The sequence below is a fragment of the Aulostomus chinensis genome, chromosome 23, assembly GCF_037954235.1.
Source record: "Aulostomus chinensis isolate RoL2024-O1b breed Wild chromosome 23, RoL_Achi_v1.0, whole genome shotgun sequence".
NCBI classification, from domain to species: domain Eukaryota; kingdom Metazoa; phylum Chordata; class Actinopteri; order Syngnathiformes; family Aulostomidae; genus Aulostomus; species Aulostomus chinensis.
The window spans coordinates 10,765,800-10,788,325 of NC_141342.1; the positions used below are offsets into that span (position 1 = coordinate 10,765,800).

Below are 22,526 nucleotides of genomic sequence, written 5' to 3' on the forward strand. Positions count from 1 at the left end.
AATCGGGCTCACCAGATGTCAACTCCTTAGTGCTTTGGCGGTGCAGAATTCAGTTCAGAAAATGGCAGTAGAAAAGAAAAATACTGAAGTCAATGTGTTCTAAAAATATCATACATTTCTAATACAAGCAAGAAATCTGTTTGTCTGTGACTTTATCTAAAAGTGTTCATCTGGAGTGTACCTCCAGAAATTGCAGGACCAAATTTGAGGGTCTGGGATCTGAGATGAGAGCCAGATTACTGAGATGACAGACGCAGTGTTTGAGATCAGAGCCAGAGTTTGTCAGGGAGCCTTTCTACTTCCGACTCTGCCTGCTATCTGAGATGGAGAACATAACATTTTGAAAGGCTCAACACTGCTGACAGCTGTTTATATTCCAGACGTAACAACTAATTTAATGAGTGGAGCGAAACCTGCTAATACAGTGCTGCCACGCTGTAAAGAATCGACTGTAGAATTTAAAGTAAATACCGAGCGAAACAGTTGCCAGTTAAGTGTTGTAAGATCGCATTTATTACTGTAAAACCTTTTAAAACCTGGCAACGAAACAATATGTTGTCGTGCAATGTTTTTACAGTTAATTTGGGTTCTTACATTAGCTGCTTTGCGAATTCGTGAAATGCGAGTGAAACAAAGAAGAAAACAGTGTCAGAGCTACAAAATACAACGTTTATTAAAACTCACTGCATTTGTACAATACATGTTAAGCCTTTGTCCATCCCATACATGTTCCAACGCATCGTAGGACGAGAGGTGTGAATGGGACTTTTCGTACTGTTTTATATGCAACTGAGCAGAATCATGGATATCCTGCGCTCCCTCAATAATAGTCTGAATTACTGATGCAGGTTCACAGTGTCATCAAGTTCTGTACTCAGTTCATTCTCAGTGAGAGAGATGGAGGGACTGACTCACAAGTTGGGAAAGGGTTTCAAAGTGTGCTTCTTGGGCTGGGTGTTGAAACACCGCCTCACGTATTTCTCCTGCCAAACTTTATTTGTGTGTTCTCAAAATGTGAGATGCAAACGTAAATTTTACACCAAATGTTTTCTCACAAACCTTGAAGGGACATGTTATTTTCCCGCCTTTCAGATGACTTAGTAACGCTTTCAGATTTCTAAATGTACCCTGACAAAATTCCATCTGACAAATTAGCATTGCACCAGTATGTTCATCTGTAGTACTTTAGTCAAACTTGTACCCTTTATGATCTCTGTACAAATGAGTCTCGAAGGCTGCAAATTTTCTAAATGTACGGGTACATTTAGGTACATTGGTAAAAGGGGTGTTTACTGCATTACTGTTGAGTTTCATGTGATTAGTAAAACCTATTATAGTTTTACTCTCATGGGCACACTGCTTGGGGTGGTGCATTTCTGGCCTACGAAGAGCTAAAAATGAAAGAGAGAAGAAGAGAAAAAGATATGAATATTGCACATCGGAGAAACAACGCAGACTGTGTAGTCAAATGACAAAATATTTTCACCTGAAAATCTCCTCCACCTCTGTGTTTTACTTGTGGTCTTCAGTGGTGACACTGCATGTGGCTTCCCTCGGCATCCCTCCACCTGTAGCTAAAAGACACACAAGTTGCAAAACACAAATCATGCTGGATTACTATTTCCAATCATTCCTACCAATAAGGTTCGGTAACTTCAATCAGTCCTTGGTGACAATCTGAACACAGCTCCAAACACAGAAACCTAAAGTTCACAAAGCACTCCGGCAAAGTATTTCTTCACAGTTGACATGAAAGTGGCCGGGGGATCTGGTATCTCCATGTTTGTTAGCCGTCTTGTTAATATGCAACACTTACTATGTGCAGCAGGAGAGGAGAGGAGTGGGTCGGAAGTGGGGGCGTTTAAATTGAGGTTCAGGAAGACGGTTCTAAGTCCAATTTCTACAAACCGAGCTTTTCCTGTACGGAAAATGTGACACCCCTAATTACAAATACGAATTTCTCGGCCAGCATCAGCCCATCCCAGTCCCCATTCTGCAGGCACATTGATGAATGCATGTTACCTTATCTAAGCTAATGTTAGCTGTAATGTTACCTTCATTGGCTTTTGTCAATTTTGGAGAAAAAAATTCGTTGCAAACATGATGGACTGTCCTTGTGCTAAATGCAAAATCTGTCTTAGCTAAAGTGATAGGAAATTACTGTCACTGAAACAAATATTACTCACCAGCAGCTGACTTCCAAGCCTTGTTTGGTGCTCACTGGTCTGGTGAGTGGGATGGGTGACGCGTTTGCTCCTCTCCTCTCTCGCGTGAAGCTCCCCTTTCAAACATTTTTTTTTTTTTTTTTTTAGAAATCAAAATATCAATAGTAGGTGTTAATTTCTCAATTCAGGCTTGTCCCGCTGCTCTGTCAGGTGTGATGTTGATGTCAGTTCTCTGTGGTTGACCTCCATTTTCTACTGCTTATCCTGTTAAGGGTCATGGGGGGCTGGAGCCTATCCCAGCAGCCTTCATGCGAGAGGCAGGGTGGACCCCTGGATGGGGTCGGTTGGCCATCACAGGGCCAACACATAGAGACGAACAACCATTCACACTCACCTTCATACCTTCATACCTACGGTCAACTTAGAGTATCAATCAGCCTCGTCCCCTCTTGATGTCTTTGGACTGTGGGAGGAAGCTGGAGTACCAGAGAGAACCCACACAGGAACAGGGAGAACATGGAGACTCCACACAGAAAGATCCTGTGCTGGAGCCGGGGCTTGAACCCAGAACCTTCTTGCTGTGAGGTGACAGTGCTGACCACTGCACCACCGTACCGCCTTCAGTTCATTTATTGACTGTTAAACGTTTCTCACATTGCATTCTGCTACAAACCAGTTTATTTGGACTGAAGTAGGGATCTTGCTCAGTGAGAGGTAACCTGTGAGTGAAGTAAAAGCTGCAGTTAGAGCCCAAATTGATGATTTCCCACAGCAGAGTTGACATTTTCACAGAGTGACCGCAACTATTTCCTACGCAATCATTTACTTGAGCTGATGTGAATTTGTGGCAGACAAACAAGTAATCCTCTCCTCTGTGCGCTGAGACAAAAACTATAAAGCAGATTTTCAGTGAAAAAAAACTGTGTGGCAAAAACACTGGAGAACAAACAACGTCGTAACAAGCATGAGGTGACATATGGATCTGCCAAAGAAATGAAACGGAAAACTCAAACTAAAATACAAACACAACTAATGACAGAACAAGAAACGGCATGAGGGCGCAGGTGAGGACCTGATAGCTGAGAAAGAAATAATGAATTGAAGTGTAGACCAAAGTGCTTTCAAAATAAAACAGAGACTGACTGGAACACCAGAGGAACCAAGAAACAAAAGAAATAAATTAAAAACAGCAACACTTACACACAACTGAATGTCCAAACAGAGTCCATAACCAAATATACACTCCTTCTCCTCCTCTAATTGGCTTTGACCCTGATCCACCAAACTCCAATAGTTTGAAGACACCAAGAACCAGGCAAACCAGAGACACAGTAGGGCTGCAAGTGGGTCATACCGTATCCATTCTCTCCCAGATTGAAAAAAGGCCACGTCGCACCCAATTTGCACCCAACCTTCTTGCTGTGAGGCAACAGTGCTAACCACTGCACCACAGTGCCACCCTGAAAGAATCCCTCATGACATATCATAACATTGAGATTTGGCGTAATTTGAGTTCATGTAGGGTTTGGGAAAAATAAATGAAAGCTCAAATTAGCTGGTGAATGTGCAAAGAGTGAGTTGAGTGGGAGCTCAGGTGAGCACAAGCTGACCATAAGGCTTCCTTACTGTCGTTTGAGATGATAGTGAATGAGCATTAAACAGGATTGGTCACGTCTGGATGAGGCAAAATGAGTGGAGGCAGCATGGAAGAGCTGCAGAGAGGCTCATGTTGCAGGGATCGCCTGAGAAGTTTCCATCGAAGTGGAACAATGTTAAAATTCATTTTAATGAATATGGAACCTGCTGCAAAGAATATCTTGGTCCAACAATACACCCCCCCCCACCCAAAAAAAAATAAAAAAATCAAGACATCAGAAGATCTTCCGATGTTTGGTTCTAAATACTAACTGGTGGTGGTTTGCAACTTGTGCTTAACAGCTTGAGAGAACTCCTGTGTGTTGTGATATGTTTGCATTGCTGAATGAAAGATAACATCTTCTCCCTCCATTTATCCGGTTGCTACATTAAGTTGGATTCACATTAATGTGTATTTGAAGACATTTAAATTTGTGGGGGAAAAATATATATAAAAAAAGGTTATAATTGAAGACCTATGGTAAACAATTGCACTCTTATTAAGAGCCAATGTCTCTTGCCCATCAGCTGATCTCTCTTTTCTCCCTCTCTCTAAACCTGTGTTTAATCCACTAGAAACCAGGGATGTGACTATAGCTGTCAAGTTTCCCCTTCAGACATTTTAATAGTGACATTTTACCCCTGCTTTTTTTTTGTTGCATGTTTACCGAAAGACATTATATCAGTACTTGACAAATTTAGCCTCTAATTAAGCCTATTTTTCATAATCTGATGTACTGGCCCACCCTCTGATGGCTTCAAAAAAACAAAAACAATAAATTGGCCCAGAGGTGAAACTTGGTTGCAGACCCCTGCTGTTTGTCTTTCCCTGCCATCCCATTTCTAATGTTAGTGCAGTGCTTCAGGCTTTGTCACAGCATCTGCTTCAGCTATGAATAGAACACTGATCAAGACATTTGAATTTGCTTGTAAGATACAGGATGCTTAGAAATTCTTGTTTTTCACAAATGTGTTCTGTTACCTGGCAGACGGCGCTACGTGAGGCATACTGTGTAACGTTTACACATTAAAATGTTTGAAAACGACAAAACCAGTCCAATACGTGCTTAGATTCCACAAGGACATCATCTCAGAGTGAGAAGAGAGAACAGGGGTGAGATGTAAGCCATACGCCTGAGTGCGACGTATGGTCTTCCTGGCTGAGCGTATGCTTAGCTTCATTTAGCTTGAGGCAAATATGAAGCAAAACTGCCCAAAAATGTTCATGTTAAAACAGTATATATTCTAAAGATGGGGATTATACTGAACATTGTGTTTAAAATGTTCATAAAATGATCATTTTGGCAAGTTGTTAGCCATCAGTTGTAATTAGCTTCAAGCTACATGTATATTGCTGGCTCTTTTTTGCACTCTGGAATCACAGAGGAGTGAAAAAACACATGACATATAACATACACCTATTTGTGAATGCTTGAAAGGAAAAGTACCCCTTTTAGGTGAAGTACAGTATCTCTTTAAGTTCATTTTAAATTAGTAAATGCAAGACTTGGTGCTAACCAAGTCCCCCCAAAAAAAAGCTGCAAAAAAGAAAATTCCAATTTAGAATGCAGGCTGCATTGCTAATTATGGAAAGTCAGGGGGCTTGTGTGCAATCAGAAGATATTGTAGGCATTTAATGATGGACATGCAAATTAGATACAGGGACAAAAGAGAAACGGATGATGACGAGTGGCAGAAAGATTCCTTCTGAGGACGGTGGGAACATTAGCGTGCTCCAGGGGTCAGAAAACAAAAGGCATGAGAAAGAGATCGCTCTGCAAACGAGAAACTTTCAATGACTAGGTTTTCTTACATTCTATCATGGACACAAACTTGCGTTCCAAGTTCTGACAAAGTGTACATTTAATTAGCTGTCTGGTCCGCCCGTATTGCAGGAATTTCATTCAGAAGAAAGAGGTAGCTTTTATACATCTCCTGATCTGAGTTGTCAACAGTAGAAATGTAGCTTTGTGTGTCAATTTTGTGTGCGTTCATGTTCATATGTTGTGTTCAGCCACATAAAAAGAAGTTCAGCCAAACATGAACAACTTGTCTTTTTTCAGTTTTGGTTGACAGGAAAGCATCTGTTTACAACGGTTGTTGGACACAACCTGATCTCTTAGAAATATGAGGCATGCGAACACTGCATCATACACAATTGTTGGGTTCTGTACTGTTCTGATCTGTTACGGTTACTAACCAGCCAGTATTATAATGAACCATAGAAAATGTGTCTCAACACGGTTAAATTTAGAAAGGTCACCTTTCCAATTCATCAATCTGACATTTGTATCCATCTGTTCCACTTCAGCTTGTGAAACTATGAAAGAGTCTGGTGTGACACATCTAAAGATTCATCTGGTCACTTTTCTTTATTGTCTGTTACCGTGTGCTTGAACTCATAATGAGTATATATATATATATATATATATATATATATATATATATATATATATATATATATATATATATATATATTCTACCTGCTGTGTCTTCACAACTGCAGTCGTTTCAGTAGTCCTATAATTATAATTCCAACTCCTTTTGGGTCTGAAGGTCAATCAATTATTACTGTTTTGAGGACTATTGGATTAGACTATTGTATAATTATTACTGGATTGCCTCATTCATCTAATTTTAAATTTTGCGAAATGTTGTAATAATGCAAAATTTCCTTTACAGCCTTAAAGCCAGCAGCCCCTCATTCCAATTATACAGCACTGTTGTGGAAATCCAATATTGTAGACTTTTGTTAGATTTTTAAGAGCAGTATTAAAACACTAGACAGCAATAGGGATTAATAATAATAACAACAATAATAATAATTATACTATTATAATATTAGCATGAAAATGACGAGGGGGATGGAGCTGGACTCAGCCCAAGTGAAGCAATACCCACTGTACATCATTTTTTTGATCTGTCTTTTTTCTCCCAGTGACGGTGAAAGAAGGAGCTGGACGACGCCTTGGTGTCAGTGAGCGTCAAAGAGAAAGTGAATGCCAAAGCTGTGGTCCAGAATGTAGCGGAAGTCAGCTTAACAGCAGACATGTGGACATCCATCAACATGGATGCCCTCCTGGCTGTGGCCTGTCAATATATAGATGGAACCACTGGTCTTCAGTCAGCTTTACTGGGTCCAGTAAAACTCCCCGCAGGCACACACAGCAGAAAATTTTGCTTGTGTGAGGACATCCCTCATGGAGGAAGGGGGAATTACATCGACAATAATCTGCCTAGTCACTGATGGTGTACCTGATATGATTGTCTGTGGTAGGGACCTGCGGCACAGCCATGCAAGCTGCATTGCCCACATTCTAAACCCCACAGTAAAAGAGGCCCTCAATCTGACCCCAGTCCTGTCCTCAACTGCTTCCAAAGCAAGAGAGCGAGTTTGCTGTTTCCGAAGAAGCACAACAGCTGCAACAGTTAATTGGCTGTTTTTCCCATTTGTTTGAGTATTAATTGTTTTATATTCCTGCATGTCATGATAAAAAGATTTACTTTTTTGTCTTTAAAGGAGAATTTTGTTTTTGTTCAGGAGCAGATGGGGAGACCCAAACTGAAACTGCCTCAGGATGTAGAAACCAGGTGGAACAGCACATTTGCAGGCTGGAGGGGCCCTATGCCCCTGGGTTCTGCTCGTGCAATGGGGGGGGGGGGGGGGGGGTGCCAAAGTCAGCGATTAGAGTCAGTCATTAAAATCAGATCAAAGAGTATCACAGAATTCTTGAACTTTAAACTTCACAGTCTGCTTGTGATCACAGAATGAGAACACATTCAGAATTCTGACTTTCACCTCATAATTCCAAATGTGATCCCAGAATGAAGATTGCAGAATGACAACATCGAATGAGATCAAGGTAGGAAACGATATAAGAGCACACTCAGCTCCAACATTCAGTAAATCTCCTCCTTCGTGAATTATGGCATCAAGAATGTTTTGTCCATCTGGTCGAGTGCTTCAGGGTTATTCAACTTATTTTGCAGCAATGCCAACTAACCATCGTGAGCGAGACAATGGTCCAGTCCTTGAGAGTAACTGGAACCACACAGTGGACAGTTTCGAAAACATGAACCTGCGTGGGCCTCTGCTCCGGGGAATTTATGGCTATGGTTTGGAAAAGCCATCTTTTATACAGCAGAAAGCCATCATACCCTGTATCAAGGGTTATGATGTGATCGCCCAGTCCCAGTCTGGCACTGGCAAAACCGCTGCATTTGCAATCTCAATTCTCCAGAGGATCAACCTGAGGCACAGGGCCACTCAGGCTCTGATTGTGGCCCCCACCAGGGAGCTGGCTCAACAGATCCAGCGAGTGGTTCTGGCTCTGGGTGACTACATGGGAGTCACCAGCTATGCCTGCACTGGAGGCACCAGCATCCAACAAGAGGCCCAGAGGCTGAGGAACGAAGCCCCTCAGGTTGTTGTGGGGACCCCCGGGCGAGTCCTGGATATGTTCAACCGCAGACATCTCTGTTCAAGGAGCATCAACATGTTCGTTATGGACGAGGCTGACGAAATGCTCAGCCGAGGCTTTAAGGAGCAAATTTACGATATTTTTCAAGTCCTGCCAAGCAGAGCACAGGTGGTGCTCTTCTCTGCCACAATGCCGTCTGACGTACTGGCAGTGACAAAGAAGTTCATGCGGGATCCTGTCAGGATCCTGGTGAAGACGGAGGAGCTGACCCTGGAGGGCATCCGCCAGTTTTACGTTTATGTCGAAAAGGAAGAATGGAAGCTGGACACCCTTTTGGACCTGTATACATCCTTTACTATAACACAGGCAATCATCTTCACCAACACTCGCAGGAAAGTCCAGTGGCTGACTCAGCAGATGGAGTCAAGAGGGTTCACCGTCTCTGCACTGCATGCAGAGATGGACCAGAGCCAGAGGGACGTGATCATGAGGGAGTTCTGCTCAGGATCCAGCAGGGTCCTGATCACAACGGACATTCTGGCCAGAGGCATTGATGTACAACAAGTGTCTCTGGTCATAAACTATGACCTCCCTACAAAGAAGGAGATCTACCTCCACAGGATTGGCCGAGGAGGTCGGTTTGGGCGAAGAGGAGCTGCCATCACCCTGGTTACCAATGAATGCCGACGAGCCCTGAAGGACATTGAGACCTTCTACAGCACCACCGTGGAGGAGCTGCCCACAGACATAACTGACCTGATATAGAAGAATCCTAGCATCCATCATCACCCCAGCATTTTTGGGGACAGACTGGGATTTATTGATTGTGTGTGAATAAATGAAAATGAAGTACTTCTGTCTTTGAAAAATAAAAATAAAAAATTTAAATAGTGTGCAATTCTGGCTGCACCACGCAGCTACAAGAGCAAATTGTTTAATCACCTGTGTGAGCTCATGATGGTTTCTATGGGACTGTTCACACTTTTAACAAATTAAAATGTGTTTCACATCTCACATGTCTATCCCAATAAATGCCCACATTACATGCATATTAAAAAAAAAGAAAAAAGAAAGACAGGGTAATTGTTTTTTGCTTTGGTTTCACGCAATGTGATTGCCTCTGCAACAGTGAGAGTCCAGAGATACTGGCAGAACCAAACATTCCAAGGACTGAGGTGAGGTAAAAGAACATTTATGTGCATCCCTGCCTCATCTGAACCCTGACAAAGAGTTTCCTCCATCAGCAGTTTTTTTTTCTCCTAAATTGAGTGCACAAGCACATTCACTGTCCCCTACCTTGTTGAATTATTTATTGATGAACATTTGACAATACCACATTGTATTGTCATGTTACATACTCATAACTGCACTAAACAAAAAGATGGAAGTTTTATTGAACTGAATGAATACATGAGCGATACAGGAAATGCATTTTCTTTTAAGATGAATTCATTTCATTTGTCATTTGTACGGCTGCATCGCTGCAGGACAGTGCGTTACGATTTAAAAAGGAATTGAATATTTGAATGAATGAATAATTGAAAAAAAATTCTGATTTCATGATGAAAATTCCTGCCATCATTTGAGTCATGACTCGTGCTGAATGAGCCTCCCGGGCCCAAGAGGTAAAGGGGCCCGAGCCCAGGTCACTCCCTCAATAAGTCAAGCATGAAAATGCTATGAATCTGAACAAATTTAGGTATTGCCCTTCCCCAGCTAATGGGCCATCTCAAAAATCCACCAGAATCCAAGCAATCACATGACCAAATTCAGCATTTTCTGGGGGAGGACCCCCAGACCCCCCCATCCAGTTTGCACCCACCCTTGAACAAAGGGCACCACCCTTTCCTTATGCATCTGTGGCCCGGTGACAATAGTTCATAATCCATCTGCATTAATACTTGATAGTGTAAAATTATAAAGTGACATCTGTGTGAATAATCATCAAGCACAGTTTACTCTGCGTGGTGATGGTGGCGTGGGGGGGGGCTGGTTTTATGGGTCTTCATACTGAATAAAATCCAATTTAAATGTGCTTGTTAAACAGTTTACTTCTGTGTATAGTGGCTCTCTAGAGAAGCTTCACGTTTGGTTGACCTCATTTGTTGTCAAGAGGAACAAAACAAGTGTCAGCAGTGAAAAGCTAAACACGCAAACCTCAAAGGAAGTGGTTGAATAATAAATACAGAATCAAGAGGCACATTGCCAATGACAAATTCAGAGGGGAAATTAATATTGTGAAAAGAAGCATTTTTTGGCTGTACTTTGCCAATCCAGTGCCACCGTCAGCATCGGCGTCCCAATATTGGAATGTGCAGGTCGGAGCTTCTGTAATTGTTTTTTTTTTTTTTTTTTTTAAACCTTTGCTAATATGTTCATGTAGTAGAGTGATTAAAATGGAAAAAAATGTTTTTCATTGTGTTTCAACTAAATGGAGCTGCTCTTTTAGCCGTGATCTAGAAAACACAGTGGCTGCCAGCATGTTGACGTGAGGAGTACTCAGAAGGAACTATTTCTTTCCTCAGTGGTGAGAAGGAGCGTAACAATCCTCATCCTACACAGCCATGATCCCATTCAGCATTGGATTTTGAGGTCATAGCTTGAGTTCTCACGTTAAGTTTTGTCTTCAGCGCTAGAATAATAATGTAATTTTTTCAATTGGTTTTAAGTCCTGGCAAGGGTTAAAATCTTCCATAAACATTCAGGCAACATGCAAGTATGGAGACATTTAATTTACCTAATTCAGATCATTTTCAATACATGATATTATGTTTGAATTTGATGATGATAGTAAATAAGTGTAAGTGTAAATAAGTCCACAGAGTTTTAGGCAACACGGTGTAGCCATTTTGGCTTCAATTAACAGCTTAGAAAATAAAGTCTGATTCACTGACTTGTGAAAAGGAGACTCGGTTTATCTCTCATTCCTCCTCCAAGCTCCAAATGTCTCCTGAACCATGTGACTTGAGCGGTGCATGACACTCCTGCTAGTTTGTAGAGCTGCTTTCAGGTATCAAAATCTAGATCGTTATTCTCACTGTGTAATTAACAATACAGGGGAAAAGAAGAGGGCGAGCAAGCTGAGAGGCAAACATGAGAAAAAACAAAACCTGCCGATCCCTAGGTAGTGTAATGCTAGCTGTTAGCGACAGTGTGTTGACACAGATCCAGAGCAACTGTTACGCTCCTGAAATAAATCACCCGAATGAAGGATAGTCGAACCATATTTACTTACGTTCCGAGTTGTTTCACTTATCTTATATTACAACATATTACAGTAGTATTGCCGACTTTGATTAGCTGATGAGAATAAAGCAGCATCCTGTAGCCCACCCTGGGGGTACACAATATAGCTTACACATACTTGGAACAGCAAAGTTTTCCGTAATTTTTGTGCATTGACTTTTAGGATAAGAAGTCGTCCTTCAGATGTCCACCACACAGCGTGGAGCGTTGGCTCTTATGGCATCAGATATTACTTTTGCTCCAGATTCTCCGATGCCGTTTCCCTGCAAACTACAGGAACACAAACAAAAGTTCGTTACGAGAGCTTAAATACAACTTCCTCCCTGCTGCTAGATTATGTCTTAAAACTAACTTTATGTATGTCAGCTGGTGGTTTCCTTTCAAGGCTGTTGCAATGAAAATAGCACCATCCATCCCCAGAGAGTTCTCCTGTAGGCTGATGATGCACACAGATAAACGATGACGTTAAATGTTGTACAGTTGTTAATGTCAATTAATGATTTTTTTACTATTATTATTGCTGAAATGTGTGACAAAATCATCTCTGTGTGAATTGTATTGTCCATGCAGAGAGGAGCTTCACCATCGCGCTCATTAGGAAACAGTATTTCTTTAACAAATGACCGTTTTAAATCTCACAGATGACAAACTGGGGATGCGCGACTTACTTCAGTGACTTGAGGCTTCTGTTGCTTTTCAGTGTGTTGGCCAGGGCCTTTGCTCCCTCCATCCCCACAGCGTTTCCTCGTAGACTGAAAAGCATGAAATGCGAAGAACACTTTTGCTTTCACGACACTTTTGTGCAAAATGAAGATACGGGAAAAAAGTCAGCCCACAGAGAGCTGCGCATTCATGCAGGGGTGTAAGGGCGAGGGAAAGAACGTGCCAATCATCTACAATTAGATTACTCAAACGGACAAAGAATTTCACATCCACCGCCAGAGGTTTCAAAACTCATTCAAATGAGGGGAAAGGATCCTCAGATCTACAGTCCTGTGTATTTGTGGAGGGATTTCATGTGAAGAGGGACTTCATCAGACAAAAGAAACAGGCTGGAGACTCAGAGATGGCTTACACTGGACCACTGCGCTGGACATCCATGACAGATGTGCACGGTTCGCTGTGAGATGAGGTTGAGTCAGCTCCCCCAGAGCATCTGAGTCCAACGCCTTGTAAACAGTCATACTAGTAATGTCCGACTCTACCCGTCATTCCGAATCTGAACATCCAGCACAGATGTGACCTTCACATCGTCCAAACACAGCTATGCATGGAGACGACGCTGGCGCCGTGAGTTTCAGCTTTACTGTCGGTAAGTGTTCCGAATACAAATTTACCGATTATGAAAGAATTATGAAAGGTGCCACAAGTTCACTCCAGACACCAGCTTTTAACCTTAAAGAAAAATTGTAAAGCTGAGAAGCAAGACAGTTCAAACAGAGGATACCAGATAAAATCCCTTAACGGTACTATAACTGAGAGAGCTGAAAACAACACGGCCCCGGAGGAGTCAGCTGGAGTTGATCTTCACGTGAGAGTCACAGGAACGATCTGAGAGTAAGAAATGGTTTTCACTCACTCTAACGTTTGCAGAGTCTGGTTGGTTATCAGAGCTTCCGCTATTGCCACGGCCCCACTTGTGCCTGCTGAGACTCCCTGGAGACTAAATAGACAACACGGGAAAATGATATTAAAAAAAACAACAACTACACATCGTTATACTTTTTGTTTTTGTTCAATTAAAACATATGTGAGAGAGCTCTGTGTTCTGCGTAACTGATTAGATATCTGGGCGAAGGATGGTTTCTTTAATTTGTCAGACACCCACCCACAAGCTGCTACCTTTTTTTTTTTTTTTTTTTTTTACACTGATGTATCAAACTGCGGTAGGGTAGGTGCTCCCGTAAATTTCCACTGTCAGTTCCATTTCGGAATGATGGAATCGGAAATGTAATACTTACCATAGTGTATGCAGTGATGCATTGATTTTCAGTGCCTCGGCAAGGGAAACGACACCTTCATTCCCGATTGCGTTTTCCTGCAGACTGTGGTGGAGGTCAATTTGATCACAGAAAGTGCGTGAGGAACAGAAAATGAACCAAAATGAAAATGAAAGAAAATGTCGAGAGGTCAAACAAGCAGAGGTATGAACAAATGGCCTTACTCCAGGAGCTGCATTGTAGTGTTGGAGAGGAGGGCAGCAGCCAGAGCTTTAGAGGCAGAGGACTTGATGAAATTCCACTGTAGACTGAAAAAAAGAGAAGGACGCCCATCTTAGGTCAACTATGAGGAAATTCTGACATCAGCTAAACGCACTCAAATATTGTACCCTGACTCTGACACGTTCGAGTGGAAACTGAGGCGATTTTGCAGATTGTATTTTTTTACATGCAAAATATATCACTGACATGTTGGGAATTATGCTGTACTTAAACTACACTGTATTTCGACATAAAAGGGGGAAAAGGAGAGGAATATTTTTTTTCCAATTTTGCATGTTAAGAATAAAAAAGAAGTCTCTGAAAATTCAATTAAATTCCAGTTGAGAAAATGTCATGATTTTGGGACTAAAGTCGAAAAAGCCTTTCGTGAATGAAGCCTCTCTGTGACCTCTCTTTCCGGAAAGCATCCACATTCCTTCAATATTTCAAGTGAGGAGTTCGGCGTGCTGTTGTGCGTTTTGTTGACCAGTCAGATCGCTCGGTCAGAACTTCTTGTTATATAATTTGCAATTAATAATCACTCAAGTTTTTCATCAAGTTCTGCCTGCTTCCCCATCTCTGCGCTTGGGCCCGGCTCCACCACTCAACCTGAAACATCCCTGGCTCTGCTAACTGTCTGTACTATTCACAGTGGTGAAATCAGCCGCAATCAATCTTGAAATAACAGAGCACATAACTATTTGCAACAGGCTCACTTTAATTGTAATCAACGATCAATGGGCCCATGCATGCTTGTATAAAATGTACTTTTCTTACAAATGTTGACACAAATAATTTAGAATGCAATTGCTGCCTATTTACAGTTAAAAACATCTGCTTCTAGAAATGGAAAACTGGAAAGGTCTTGATCATTTTAGCCTGGTGCAGCTATTCTTGTTCTGTAAAATCATTTTCACAATAAGAAAAGTTCGTTTTCCCCTCATCAAAGCTTGCGTGTGTGTGTGTGTGTGTGTGTTTGCATTTTCAATACCAGCTACTTACTGCAAAGAGGTGAGGCCTTGATTAAACTTGATTGCGCCTGCTATAGCTTGAACCCCTTCATCATGCAACAGGTTAGCTGTGAGGCTGTCTCACACACACACACACACACACACACACACACACACACACACGCACACGCACACGTTATAGCATCAAGCTGACATTCGTGTTCTGAACTTCGAAATAAACTGAAGATGATTATAATACATTCAAAATAAGGGTCTTCACAGCACAGCCCTACAGTACCACAGTTTGAGAGCATGACTCATTGAGGGGCTCCACTACGAACAGGTATAAATATATGATGACTCACTCCAGGTCCTGGAGGGAGCTGTTCTCTCGGAGGGCGTGGGCCATGTTTCTCGCTCCCTCCACTCCGATTGAGTTCTCTCTTAAACTGACAGAGAGAAAAAACATAAACTACCATATTGCACCTTTTAGGATTAGAATCTATATATGTCATGTCATATGTTCTTCTTCTTTTTTTGTCGTTTTAATATGCTGAGAGTCTCATGATTGTAAGGCGAAAATAGGAAGCCACCAGAAGCAGCTTAGCTTTACATGATAACAAGACACAGGAGAAAAACAGAGTCTACCTTTCAGGTCTGTTATGTGCCAAATTACTTCTTCTTGCCGGGTTAATCTATCTGGTTTATTCACTGCACAGACGTGGAAAATGGAAACATGCTATCACGTTTACAGCTTGAGGTTTAATACTCACTTCAAAGAGACAAGACCTCGGTTCAACCTGAGGGCTTTGGTTAAGGCCGTCATCCCCCTGTTGCTGATTGAGTTACTCTGAAGACTGACACAACAAAAGGCGAATACATGTGATGACTGCAGAGAAACTGTGCTAATTGTTGCATCGTGTGTAAAAGAAAGCGCAATAAACCACAGCTTTTGAGAGCAGGCTTTAGAGCTGTCGATTTATGTCTCGGGGGGACTCACTGAAGCGAAAGCAGGGTGTGGTTGACTGTCAAAGCCTCCGCAAGAGCCATTGTTCCCTTGTCCCCAAGCTGGTTGCTACAAAGACTGTAGACATTGTAGACTTTTAAGCTGAATTGTCCATGTAGTTTTGTATAATTTGCCAGCTAAAGAATATTAAAAAATACACAATGAGGTTTACATCAATTTTGTGAGAGTCCGGTTTGTCTTCAGTGCATCTGCAATCCATTTAGCTCCATTTGCTCCGATGGTATTTTTCTTCATACTGATATAGAAGAAAAAAAAGCACTTCATACTTCCGATTATAAGGACGCATAATGTGTTCGCTATTCATAGTTCATGCAAAAATGAAATGCAGCAGTAACTCACTTGAGAGACACTAATCTGCGATTGCACTGCAGCACTTCTGCAAGAGCCTGAGCACCTTCTTCCTCGATGGAGTTGTTCTGCAAGCTGATGAGTGTTCAGGGAAAGTGAGCTCGCACAGCGACTCAGATTTGGGTGATCCTTTCATGTGTCTAAACCAAAAATTTAAAGTGATGACACTCACTTGATTGATACCAGGACTTGGTTCATCTTTAGAGCTTCAGCCAGGGATTTTGTACCTTTCGAACCAATGTTGTTGTTCCTGAGACTGAAAGAGGTGAATGAATGATATACAATCATGAAACTCTACCTCATAGATTTTGTGTAAATCCGGTGACACAAGCAAAATACAAAACATGAGCTCCCTGGCGGAGGTAATAAGATGCTCTCAAATGAATTTATGAAATGGAAAAGTAATAATCAGATCTCACTTGAGAGATGTCAGAGTCCGGTTCACCAAAATAGCTCGACTCAGGGCTTTGGCACCTTTGTTGCTGATGGCGTTCTCTGCTAAACTGAAAGTGGGTGGGTGGGGGGGGGGGGGGGGGGCAAAAGCGAGATCATCGCTGAACTGTAATTAAAAGTATGTACCATTCAGTGTGACCCATCAGTTTAATTGAAATAGTGGTTCAAAAACGTGAAAATATGCTTCATGTGGTGCTTAAACACAAAACTTTGTGGTAAAATCTCCTTGCGATCCAACCTCCCTGTACCTGGCCTCCAGGTGTCTTCAGGAGCTCATTGGAAATTCTAAACCTCCAGTGTATTTGCTCGGTAGTTGGATAAATCACTTAAAGAAGGATGTGTGAAAGTTTAGAGGGATCTTTTGCAAAAACTTGACTAAAAAATACAGAACAGCTGTAAATCAATGATTTTACACAAAGAAATAACTCACCTTATTTTCTGAATATGGCAGTCTTTGGCACTCAGTAGGCTTCCCAGCAATTCCATGACATCATCTTTGAAGTGATTATTCTCCAACCTGTGGATGAAATAAGACTGATGTGTATCCCCTTTACAATCTTGACATTCTGAGTCATTTCAACAGCAGACAGAGCCTTTGAGAGCTGACCTGAGATGGCTGCAGTACAGCAGCTGAGGGAGCAAACTTTTCACTGTGGCGTAGTCCAGAGAGGCTGTGAGGTTGGTCTGTTCACTGCAGTCTGGAGAGACGTGCAGCAGGTAGCCCAGTACAACACAGTGGGCCCGTGTTAACTTCCCTGTGAGGGAACCAAGTCGTAAACCCTCCTCAACACTCCGGAGCAGCTCTGTGTGCTGCAACTCCTGTAAACAATATGCCAAGTTGACTGCACGCAGGGACACCACAGCGCCCCCGCTGACCAAGAAGCCTTGTAAAAAGCCTGCTGCCCACGCTTTCTGGTTGCCATCATCTTTCCCGAGTGGTAAAAGCCCAGTAAGAGGTTTTGATGCAACTGGACACAGCAGGCCTGTTAGGAAGCGAACAAACACATCCAGGTGACCATCCTCTGCTTGTTGCGAGTGCTGAAAGGCACTTCTGAAATGGTTCTGGAAACCAATCTTGGGCCAGGACACGGTGCTCTCTGAGAACAGGTCAAAGATTGCTCGTTTGGAGGAAACATGGTAGAAAGTAGCTGCAAGAAACTCCTGCAGAGACAAATGGATGAACCGGTATGTTGTGAATATAATAGACTCATCACGAACAAGGAGTCCAGAACCAAGACTGCTTTGAGTTAACAACATATCTATCCCATAGGCCCGGAATTCCTGCTCGCTGAAGGTGTATTTGTGTTTAAGGAGCCCATAAAATGCCAGTCGTCCAAGATTCCCCAGAAGTTTACGGTTGTTCCCATGGAGCTGCTCCGTTTTTAAGGGCTCCCTGCCTCTTGGTTCACCTACTTCTGCTTTCATGGAACAAAAGTGGGCGTAGAGCTCAGTACAAGTCCTTGGAAGGGTCTCCGATATTCCACTTTGAATGATGTACACCAGTGTATCAGCCACTATCCAGCAGAAACATGGTATATAGCAAATCACCAATAAGATCTTATGGGCCTCCAAGTGTTCCCACATCTTAGAAGCGTAATCCCTCTCAGAGAAGTGGTAGTTTATGAAGACCTGGATGTCCGCTGGGCTGAATCCTGGTATCTCAGTCACCCTGTCGACTAACCCTCCAGGAATGAGTGAAGCCACTCCCGGCCTGGAGGTCACCCACAGAGCTACATCCGGAAGTAGATTCCCTCGGATGATGTTAGTAATTAAGTCATCAATGGAGACCTCTTTCTTTGGGTCACTGCACGGTGCCGCATCAGAGAAATTCAACTTGAAGCGAAATTCATCCAAGCCATCGAGGATGATCAGTGTCCGGCAGGAGCTGCTCAGGATCAGACTAGGGTCTGTTAAGTGAGGAAAAGCCATCTTCAACAGCCTTTCAGCTGAGAGCTTCTCCAATGAGTTCAGCTCACAGAAGGTGAAAGGCAAGACAAAGCTGAAATCTGTGCAGATGGACCCTTGACTCCACTGTCTGATGAAGTGTCGCACCCATGTGGTTTTGCCTATACCGGCCACCCCGGCTGTGAGGGAGACCCTGGGGGGGAAACTGACTCGGGTCAGTGGTTCAAAGAGTTTGGGGAGGCTCAGCTGTCTGGGATGATTTCTTCTCCCTCCACGAGTCGCTGCCACCTGCATCAGGTCATGCTCCTTCTGCTGGAGGTCTGACAGTCCCTCAACCAGAAGTAAGGTTCTGGAGGCGATGTTCAGTTTGGGGCAGCTGAATGAATCTCGGTCTCGAAGCTGCTCATATCGCCGCAGGAGCACCTCCCTGTGCTCTTTCACCATTGAATCTGCAGAAAAGAAAATACAGAAAGTTATAAAGGAAGCCATGGAGAGTTACAGTAGCCACTATTTGCCAAACCCTAACCACAGACTGAAACACCAGCATTTCACCAAATTAGGGACAGGGTTTCTCTGCCTAGTCCTAAGTCTTATATTAAGTCCAATTTTTGTGTATATGTATGAAGAAATATCATCATTTACCATGGTTCAAGATGAGTTGAGCCACCTGTGAATCAGAGTTCTCAATGAAGTTCCGAAGGGCATTGGAACCCTGGGCGTCCTTGCCTGTGACAATAGTTGTGAGCATGTTCACCTGGTCATGCAATCGACCTACTTCCTTGATCTTAGCCTCCTCGGCCGAACTTAACACACCCACCATCTGCAGGTAGGTTAACATCCCCTCCAGAAAGGGGGACGTCGTGAAGCGCTGGAGCTGGTCTTGATGTGTTTTGATCCAGTCAAGGTCTGCGTACGGAAAAAAAGCAACTTTTGAGCAGGTAATGGTTCAGGAAAAAAGGTGTGTTGACATGTTAGAATTATTGAGTTAGTCCAACTAAACCTAGACTTTCAAACACACCTTTCTCATTGAAAAATCAAAGTCACAGCAGCATTCCATGACTATGTGGTTGGGAAACGAATAATTCAGCCCGTTAGTCCTTTCCGTCCTTTCCATCCAACTCATAGAAATATCATTCATTACGCAGCTCTCAGTTGATATGTTGTTTAAAAAATATATATATATATATATAACCTAAAAATGTTGGTGTCCTGATTCCATTAGAAGTTTAAGTCGATGGAAGTTGAGAAGATAAATAGGGGTACTTTTCTATACTTTCAAAACAAATTAGCTTTTCTTACAAAAATTACCATGATTCGTCAACTCAAGTCCTAACAGCTATAAATTCGAAGGCATTCGAGACACTACATTTTTTTAAGATTTCAAATGTAGGCTTTTTATACCCTGCAAGTGAATCCCCTTTTTTTTCTGACATTATTCATTGGAATAATATGCAGTTAGGGGGGTTTGTCAACTCACAGTGATAAGTTTGTATATATGAAAAAAGAATACAACGTGTTTTTGTCTGAGCCAGTTTTCATCTTATTTATTTGTTTCCCCCCTGACTTCAAGAACACTGGCAATCATTTGCGAGTCAGTTATTATGAGACGTCATTCTAGAAGCAGTTGAAGACAACAACAAAAAAAGCAAAGCATCTGTCTAAAGGACAAAGATGTACAACCATTATTTTCAGATCTATATCTTTTTTTTTTTAATTTGTGTTGTCAGGGTGATCAGCAGCCTTCTATGCGTTTCTCCTCCCTGATCCATTGTCTGTACCAATTATCCTGTCAGATAATTCTCTTCGTTCTGTTGCTCTTTCTTTAAGTCTTTGTGTAAATTCTTCAGCCTCAAACTATGTTGCACTGATTTCCTGTAAGCATAGCATTAACTAGATGTTTCAAAGCAGTAACTCATCTGATGTGAAAGTCGTACGCCACAGAGAAACGAATTCTCACTTTTTGAAAAACAGATGTAATTATACTTGATAATCTACGCAGCTGCACCTTTAACTATGAATGCGCTATTTAAGAGTGAATAACGTGCAAAAACGCCACCCGGGGTAACGAAGTCAACCACAGCACTTGGTGAAAACTGCTCTCCGGTCTTTGAAACAACTTCCCTTAAGTACATTTATCCAAATTCATTCCATTTTTCTTCTACATAATCAGTCTTACCATCTGGTTCTGTGTGAGTTGAGACAGAGGAAGATGTAGACTGAAGATCCACATAGCAATCATCCTGCCACATAATACGTTTGCTTCTGTCCAGGAAGGAAACATAATGTGTGGTGCTCTCCATGGGTTTTACGCCCCAAATTTTCCTGCGCAATCAGACATGGTCACAAGCTGTGATGAAATACATGTCCATATCATATCATAGTCCTTGCTGGTACAGTAAAATGAATGTATTTGGTCATTCTTTGGGAAGGGAGCGGAATAATTTATTCTAAATTATTTCATGCATGAAGATTCTATATCAGTTTAATAACAACTTCCATGGTAAAATTCAGTCCATACCTTTCTGCTGCAGGGTTGATGTACACTTAAAGTGCACTTGAGCAAATATCTTTTGAAGAACGTATTTTACTGTTACTCAGATACATTTGTGATAAGATAATGTACACTCAACAAAAATATAAACACATCACTCATGATTTCCCTCCCGTTTTTTTTTTTTTTTTTGCAAGTACGTGGATAAGTAAGTGACAGAATGTAAACGCTTAATATAATGAATGGTAATGACGTTTTCGTGGCTCGTCTTACACTGTATTTACATCCTTGGAACAGATCTGGAAATGTTTTACAATAATACTGCTGCCGTGATTGTTTGTACCCATTTTACTATACAGTATTTTTTTGCAAAACAGTATTTTTTTGCTCGTTATTGTTTTCAAATGATTTCATAACCTAGATTTAAACCGCTTTTCCAGTCAAAAAGGTTTAACACGTCTGTCTTCTGATTTATTATGAATTTAAATAAAAAAAACTGTAAGCAGATTTTAATTCGGATTTAAATCTGTCACTACTTTACATATGCATTTTTTTATTGTTTTACCTTTTGTTCTTTGAAAAGTACGTTTTATGGCAGTCATTTGTTTAAAGTTGAGTTGAGTAGAGTTTTCAGAATCACAACGAAAGCGATCCAAATAAGTAAAATAACCACGTTTGAGATTCGGCAGACAAACAGGAAACGTCTGCAAGAGTGGTTTGGTTGCTGATCACGTAACTTCTCATAAAGGAAGCCGATTCAAATAGTCCGACCTCCGATGTACTTTATACAGCCTGCTGGCTTCCGCCCTTAAGTGGTTAAAACACTTTTTATACACTAAACTGACTGCATGGGTGACCTAAATGTGTTGGGGTGTCCAACAGCAGCCAAAGAAAACTTCAAACTTCACAGTTGCTCCATAAACACTAAAATCGTCATCAGCAATTTCAAAATAAGACATTTTTTATCAGCTACATAATTCACAAACTGCTAAAAGCTAAAATAAAATGCAAGAAGAGATTTGTGGGGTCGTAAAAACTATGCCAAGTGAGCTCAGAATCTACATTTTTAAGGCTGGAGACTTCTAAAACAGGTCCAAATCCATATTAAGAAGTTTTATTTATGGATGATGAAAAGAGGTGGGCAGTTAACAAAAATAAGATGACTTACCTTTGATGCTTGTGGCTGTCAAAGGGTGTAAAATGCAGTTCAAACAGATATTGTATATTTCATAATTATTCTAAGGTTGGGGGTGATCCTCTCAGGTGTGAGTTAGTTGAGATGTAGTTAAGAAGTAGCAAGCACATGGAATGAGTCAGCCAAGGCAGCTCATGTCAACAGTTAGTCCTGTTGCTGAGATACGTTCTCATGCAGCACCTTCTTCCTGCTGCGCGTCTTCCTGGGTTGTGGTTGTCAGATCCACTTTCTGCTACCCCTCATGTCTTTCTGTCATATTAACCACACAGCAACTGTGCATCTACAAAAACTTCAAACATAAAGATGCTCAACTGTCATCGAGAGTCAAGGCAGCTGTTTGAAATGTAGGTTAAAAATCTCTAAATGAAGAATTTTAAACAGTAAAACCTGTCTTGAATAGTGCCGTATTAGGTTATCAATGCTTTCTTTGGACTCCATTGATATTTTCAGACTATGAAAAGGATAATACACACAGAATAAGAATACAAA

General features: G+C 41.7%; 1 protein-coding gene and 1 pseudogene across 3 annotated transcripts; one reads left to right on the plus strand and one right to left on the minus strand.

The window, feature by feature from the left end:
- Nucleotides 1-715: 715 nt before the first annotated feature.
- Nucleotides 716-22,242, minus strand: nlrc3 (NLR family, CARD domain containing 3). 3 transcript variants are annotated; one of them, XR_015111450.1, is made up of 22 exons: nucleotides 22,011-22,242; nucleotides 20,528-20,673; nucleotides 18,994-19,257; nucleotides 17,054-18,800; nucleotides 16,877-16,963; nucleotides 16,413-16,496; nucleotides 16,166-16,249; nucleotides 15,985-16,068; nucleotides 15,797-15,880; nucleotides 15,619-15,702; nucleotides 15,392-15,475; nucleotides 14,984-15,067; nucleotides 14,671-14,754; nucleotides 13,632-13,715; nucleotides 13,429-13,512; nucleotides 13,047-13,130; nucleotides 12,136-12,219; nucleotides 11,820-11,903; nucleotides 11,586-11,737; nucleotides 2,187-2,884; nucleotides 1,487-1,574; nucleotides 716-1,391 (listed from the first exon to the last, which is right to left on the minus strand). XR_015111450.1 is itself a non-coding variant. In XM_086195034.1 (19 exons), exons 2-19 carry the CDS (start codon nucleotides 20,649-20,651, stop codon nucleotides 11,647-11,649), a joined length of 3,405 nt encoding a protein of 1,134 aa, XP_086051160.1. In that variant the 5' UTR covers nucleotides 20,652-20,673; nucleotides 22,011-22,242; the 3' UTR covers nucleotides 9,210-11,646. The 3 variants fall into 3 exon arrangements, 1 of the variants encoding a protein (XP_086051160.1); XR_015111451.1 differs by lacking the exon at nucleotides 22,011-22,242 and having other exon boundaries at nucleotides 18,994-19,077; nucleotides 19,169-19,257; nucleotides 20,528-20,586; XM_086195034.1 differs by lacking the exons at nucleotides 716-1,391; nucleotides 1,487-1,574; nucleotides 2,187-2,884 and having other exon boundaries at nucleotides 9,210-11,737.
- On the plus strand, nucleotides 7,718-9,094 carry LOC147239508 (eukaryotic initiation factor 4A-I pseudogene; annotated as a pseudogene).
- Nucleotides 22,243-22,526: the final 284 nt, after the last annotated feature.